Source organism: Sander vitreus, unplaced genomic scaffold (genome assembly GCF_031162955.1).
Source record: "Sander vitreus isolate 19-12246 unplaced genomic scaffold, sanVit1 ctg877_0, whole genome shotgun sequence".
NCBI classification, from domain to species: Eukaryota; Metazoa; Chordata; class Actinopteri; order Perciformes; family Percidae; genus Sander; species Sander vitreus.
Genome location: NW_027595957.1, coordinates 1 through 7,002, shown reverse-complemented (window position 1 = coordinate 7,002; position 7,002 = coordinate 1). Strand labels below are relative to the sequence as shown.

Below are 7,002 nucleotides of genomic sequence, written 5' to 3'. Positions count from 1 at the left end.
AAGGACAGTTTGGGAGGTAACTAGGACATACAGAGATACCCCGTCGCTGCACAGCTCACAGTTTTAAAACTGCTGCTGAAAACAGGCGAATCAACAAAGCTAAAGCTAGGTCAACATCCCAACTCCTAGACTTTTCTCACCCCAACATTTACATCCTTCACCACTGACCTGAGGTCGCTAGTCTTCTGAATCTAGCTAGGTCACATGAATCTCAGAAGGTCCGCTATGTAAGTACTAAATTCACTTCTGAGACTTTTTATGCGAGAAATCAACTGTAGAGGTCAAATATGGGCGTTTACCAACATTGATGGCTAACTGCAAATTATTGAATCGGACCCAAGCGTTGTAGCTGCAAGACCTTGGTAGCTGTTCTATAAGTGGCGTAATGAAATTCACCAATGTGACCAATGAGAGAAGCCCATTTTGAGCAGCTTTACCCTGTAGGAGATGATTTCTACCAGCTGATAGTCTTTATTCTCCCTGTAGGAGATGATTTCTACCAGCTGATAGTCTTTATTCTCCCTGTAGGAGATGATTTCTACCAGCTGATAGTCTTTATTCTCCCTGTAGGAGATGATTTCTACCAGCTGATAGTCTTTATTCTCCCTGTAGGAGATGATTTCTACCAGCTGACGGCAATATTTCCACAGTTTCCCCCTGAACTGATGACTGATGGGAAATGTTGCAACATCTGAAGAGCACTTAAAGGCAGCACAGAGAGGGCGTCTCCAACATGTTCCTGCTGTTGTCATATCTCTGTGAGGGACGGTGAAGGCTTCAGTCTACTCTTCAGCTCAGGTAACACATCTTATTTCAGTTGGTTTGATGAGGATTTCTCTCACCCTTTCAATGGATTAGTTTCAGTCTTAACTATCTCTGTTAAAACAATGTAGTCACATTATTGAGAAGAACTGCTGCTCTGTTTTTGTGCCTTTTACGTAGCTTACTGAACATTGGTTAGAATTGAACTTTCTGAAACATTTGATTTGAGATGAAAAGAACAAAGAGGGAATATGTTTCTGCTGATTCTTTGTTGTGACGCCACAGTTATTAGTGTTGCTGCTGTAAGCAGTCCAACAAAGAATGCTGCTGCGAGGGACTAAACACTGATACATATATGTATATATATATATATATATATATATATATATATATATATATATATATATATATGTATATATATATATCTATATAAAGTACAGGCATACTGAACTGTTATTATAGTTGTGAAAACTAAAATCTGAATTTAAGACAATCATTTTACCAATCTTCTGGTAACCCTCGTGCTGTCTGTTGGTTTGTTTTTTGACGTTTTTATAATTTTTTCCATGTTTTTGTCACATTTTTCAACATTCTTTGACCATTTTATTTTTCAATTGCTGTGAAATTGAATAAAACATCCAGATTCAATGCAAGTAATGAACTATCATTTATTTTACTCGTGAAGAGCGTTGTATGGAACCATCCACACATCCACATTATTTTTTTGGACAGTGTGGTTGAAAGAAACCCAAATTTCCGATACAGAAACTTTTAGAAAACGGGTCTGATTTGACCCGAGGACGACAGGAGAGGTAGAAAGATGTCTGTGAGTTCTGAGTTTAAAGTCACAATTCAGATTTCTTTTCCCTCAGAACTCAAATACATTTTTCACGTTACCCTATAATCCTAGTAGCAGATACACACATGTGTCTGTATTTGTGTGTGTGTGTGTATGTGTATATATATATATATATATATATATATATATATATATATATATATATATATATATATATATATATATATCACTACCAGTCAAAAGTTTGGGGTCACTTAGAAATTTCCATTCCAGACAGAATACCAACAACAACCAACAAGATCAGAATACCAGCTGAGATCTGTTGCATTGTCTTTTTTAACCAGGGCAGCAGTTTTCAGATTACATTATGAGTTTATATAATTACTAAAGGGTTCTCAGTGTTTTCTAACTTAGCCTTTTAAAATGATATCAGATTAGTGAACAGAATGGGCCTTTGGAGCATTGGATGAATGGTTGCTGATAATGGGCAATGTAGATATTATATTAACGATCAGCCACGTCTTTCTACAACAGTCGAGACCCCCTGACCACTTCTATATACAAATACATATAGACATATATATATATATGTCTATACATCTATATATATATCTATACACATACATACATACATACATACATACATACATATATATATATATATCACCCAGTGTTTTTATTTAAAAGGGTTTTTAGTGTTTTGTCTTTGAATAAAAAATAACGGCCCAGAATCTGTGATAATATTAATATTTTATTCTATTGTAATCTCATTACTTTCAGTACTGGAATAAATGTTTGAAGTATTTTTCCACCACTACTTTTAACGATGAACACATTTTGTTTTCTACAGAGACCCAGAATGGCGCCAACCCCCCAGTAAGAACCAGTTTTCTGTTCTGTTCAGGGAAGATTAAATGATTAATGAATGACAGACACGTATTGAAGTTATACTTAATAATTATAAAGTGTTACATGGTGGGACTCATTGACTTTATTTAAATTTATTTATGTGTAGTCTGTTTGATTTTAGTTGGTTGTCTAATTGATTTCATTAGTTCAGTGTGACATAACATCCCCGAAAAACACTCTCTGTTGTTGTTAACTCACTTTTGTTGTTAAATCATTTTTCTACCTTTCAGGTCAGCTGATCAGCTGTTGGCTCTGCTTAAGGAAAGCACCAAAGTAAAAGGTATACTACACATGTCATAAAACTATCTATGGTTAGTGTTTTACATGTTCCATCCTAATTCCTCCTGTCTGCCATTGGTTGCAGATCCAGATTACCTGAAATGGGTTTCAGACTTTGTGTCCAAGAATAAGAAGACCATTACCTTAAAAGAAGCCAGCTGGTGCCAGGTTGAAGATAGGAGGCCTGGAAGACACCGTTTACAAAGGGAATCATGGCAAGTTGAATGGGTGGGGGAAGTTCTACCTTCCTAAGATAGTAAACATGAAGGTTTTAGGAGTAGTGGAGGGGAAGTTGTGCCCGTGTGATCAGCTGGTCCTGATGACCTGTGAGGACAGAAAGCTGTATGCCTTCGATGGAGAGGAAGAGGAGCTGCACATGGTGGCTGAGAGCCTGGAGAAGCTCGGTGAAAAGGGACTGACGTATCCAGCATCACAGAGCTACTACAAAGGAGAGGCCTTCAAAGATATGGTGAGAAGTTAAGGCTATGCAATTTCAATGTATTTACAGTATCAAATCATAACAAGAGTTATCTCAAGACACTTTACAGATAGAGGAGGTCTAGACCACACTCTCTAATTCACAAAGACCCAACAATTCCAGTACCTTCCCCACAAGCAAGCATTTAGTGCAACAGTGGTGAGGAAAAAACTCCCTTTTAGGACAGGGAGTTTTAGAGACTGACCCAGGCTCTTGGTAGGTGGTGTCTGACGGTGCCGGTTGGGGTGTGATGAACAGTGGCAATAACAATCAAGATAATGAAACAGTGACTAGAAATAATAGATGTAGTAGTTCAGGGCATAGCAGGGCACTGCAGGGCGTCGGGCAGGACCAAGGTGCCACCCTAATCCAAAGAAAACTGCGGGGCAAGAAAGATAAGGACTCCGGGGAATAAGCTCCCCAGAGCTAGGTTAGTAACAAGCATTTCTGGGACATGGATGCACACAGATGGAAAAAAGAGATAGAAAGAGAGAGAGAGAGAGGAGCTCAGTGTGTCAAAGGAAGTCTAAAACTGTAACAGCAGAATTAAGAGCTGGTCCAAGGCAAACCAGGCCAGTTCTATAAGGGTTGGTAGGTGAATCTGATGACTATGAAGAGAAGCAGACAAGAGAAGGGATGCCATCACCCTCCCCCCGCTGGTCTAGGGCGAACGCTGCAACTCCTCACTTTATAACTATAAGCTTTAGCAAAGAGGAGAGTTTTAAGTTTATTCTTAAAGGTGGTGACGGTGTCTGCCTCGAACCCAGACTGGGAGCTGGTTCCGCAGTAGAGAGCCTGATAGCTGGGGCTCTGGGCTCCTGAACCCAGACTGGGAGCTGGTTCCACAGGAGAGGAGCCTGATAGCTGGAGGCTCTGGCTCCTGAACCCAGACTGGGAGCTGGTTCCACAGGAGAGGAGCCTGATAGCTGAGGGCTCTGGCTCCTGAACCCAGACTGGGGCTGGTTCCACAGGAGAGGAGCCTGGTAGCTGGAGGCTCAAGCTTTTGTGCTTGTTGACTCTGATGATTCATTACCTGATTTTCTGATATTTTCTTTGGTGTGTAGACGGAGAAGGACTGGGACAAAGTGAGGAGCAGCGCTGTGGGGAAGAAGCTGGAAGCAGAGCATCTCAAACTGGTGAAAGAAAAAAAGCCCAAACTTTTGGAGAAACTGAAATCAGCCAAAGCTGCTGCCAAAGCTGCTGCCTGAGCTGTTGTTTCTCTATTTGTTAGGAGGAAAAGAAAAAGGTGTGAGGGTTCAGGTACCCTGTACATTTAATCTTTGGTCTATATCTTTACTATCCATGGAGCCATTTCTGGCCCAAAAAAAAGAAATGTGTCTGGGAGCGTGCGCTCCATGTTTAAAAGGCTCAGTCCTTCCTTTCTTTACTGCATGGCATCCCCCCCCTCTGCTCTCTCTCTTCTTTATTGTCTTCAGCTGTCCTGTCAAATAAAGGCCCAATATGCCCCAAAAACAAAAATGAATCTATCCAGAGCCGCAACAGCTTAAAAAATGAAGGTAGATTCTCTCTGCAGATCAATCAGCAATAATGATAACCCAGCAGCGTTGGCGGTGAAAGCAAATGAATCTGTCCTCTAAAGAGACTTCTTTATTTATATTTGGACTCTATAGCTAGTCTAAGGACACTCAAGACAGCCGACTTTAAGCCTTAAACAACAATAAACATGATTTTTGGGGGTTCTATTGAATCCTGAATCCCCTGGTTGGGGTTCTGCTGAGTCCTGAACCCCCTGGTTGAGGTTCTGCTGAATCCTGAATCCCCTGGTTGAGGTTCTGCTGAGTCCTCGTCCCGTCCTCAGTCCATGAACACAGTCAACACATTAATGAAGTAAACAGTGACTGTCCTTCCTTTGCCGTACCTGAAGTTGCTGCATTCTGGCTGCTGTCTGTAGATTCCTTCATGCTCAGCTCGTATTCTTCCAGATGTTTCATACCAGATGTTGTAACAGCGGTGATGTTGTGTATTGTTTAGGGTCCTCGCCACCACCAGACTAATCAGCATTGCAGATTGAACATGTAGCTGGACTTGAATGGCCTTCTTTTGACTGAAAGTACTGCCAAACAACACTTTCTCTGCTCACTTTCCCACAGCCTACTGCATTGAACGGTCCACCTACATAAACAACTTCCCGTAATCAGCGGCGGCATCATTGCGTCAACCAGCGTAGCACGTGTAGTGCAAGTGTAGGGTTTGATTCAGTGGAAAAAAAACTCTACCCCGTCATAAAGCCCAATATTCAGCTGAATCAGAAGCCAAATCTTGGATTCGGTGCATCCCTGATAAATAACATTACTGTCTGTGAGAGCTGCAGGGAGCCTCTGCAGAGGGCTGAAGGCTGCAGACTCCTGGTCTACATTCACCAGGTTGTTGGTGTTTTAGGGTTCTTTAGTTCAATAAGTCAGTTAAAGCTTGTTGTTTCAGAGAGATTATTCAGGCCTGATGTATTATATTGTTTCCTCCTCTACTTTATGAAAAGCTTTCTGTTTGCAAGATGAACTATTAATAAAACATTTTATTCTCACTTCTACTCTGACTCCTTCAAATCATTGATTGGTAACAATCAACAGAACCTTTGCTCAGGTTAGTTCTCTAACATTATCTGGAGCTCCATCAGCAAAAACAGGAGAAGACATTCAGGATCAAAACCTAATTCATCACTTATTAAAAAAACATTCATGTAGCTGTCTCGCCAGTGTTTTCAACTGAATACATAAAGAGAAACTAATCTTTTTAGATAAATAAACTAAGAAGACCAGAGGCGATGTCTTTGAGACTGCAAGGGAAGCTCGGCTTCCCCTAAAATGTCAAAAATCAATGGTCAAATATGTACTATAGTGTTAACATTTTATTGACTAAAAATGTGTTAAAACAGGTTCATCTGGAAGACGAGTTTGTTCAGAATCAGCTACATATAGCAGGTCGACTGACTTGATATCCTTCTCATACATTCCCGTTGTGTCACAGTGCATTTCCCTGTTGAACCCTGGCGTCCATGGACTTCTATGGGCCTGCTTTGAATAGTTTTTTTCAGTGCTTCGAAACTAGCAACCCGTAATCATTCCAATAGCTATAGTCGATTTTCTTTCCTCCGCGTGTACGAACGTACGCCCACCCACGACCCTTTCCTGAAACCCAACCGTCCCTGTTTCTTTCCCGCGTGTCAAGGAACCGTAACATAACTGCGTCAAAAGGGACAGCAATAGTCCCGACCAAGCGCGTTTACTTAAAGCGCTAAAGGGACTGCAATAGTCCCGATGAACGACAAAGGCACCTGACCAAGCGTCCACATTTTACGAGATGAGTGTGAGAACCTGTTGAAACTAGACAGTCACTGGATACATGCTGCAATTATGTCCTGCCCACGGACGCTCAGCGTCTCTGGAGGTGAATGGAGGAGTGGGCTGGCCTGGACTCCTGTCGAAAGACTGCATCTCCTTTTGATTAACAGCGATTTGTACTATAAAAAGTCCCCGAAGATAATAATGTATACTTTATTAATACTGCAAGGGGAAATTACAATGTTTTCACTCTGTTGTTATTACACACATTACACACAGGCCTGGATTACACACACATGCTCAGTACCTCTACATGCACTAATGGAGAGATGTCACAGTGAGGGAGCTTGCCATGGAAAGGCGCCCCCGAGCAGTTGGGGGTTCGAGTGCCTTGCTCAAAGAGCACCTTGGCAGTGCCCAGGAGGTGAACAGGCACCTCTCCAGCTACCAGTCCTCCACCATACTTTGGTCCATAT

The 7,002-nt window shown here is 41.5% G+C and overlaps 1 protein-coding gene across 1 annotated transcript; it reads left to right on the top strand.

Annotated features, from left to right (window-relative positions):
• Positions 1-726: 726 nt before the first annotated feature.
• LOC144515064 (uncharacterized) lies at positions 727-5,775 on the top strand. The gene is made up of 5 exons (XM_078245709.1): positions 727-798; positions 2,412-2,437; positions 2,701-2,750; positions 2,835-3,218; positions 4,292-5,775. The coding sequence occupies exons 4-5, from the start codon at positions 3,012-3,014 to the stop codon at positions 4,433-4,435; spliced, it is 351 nt and encodes a 116-aa protein (XP_078101835.1). The 5' UTR covers positions 727-798; positions 2,412-2,437; positions 2,701-2,750; positions 2,835-3,011; the 3' UTR covers positions 4,436-5,775.
• The last annotated feature ends 1,227 nt before the right edge of the window (positions 5,776-7,002 follow it).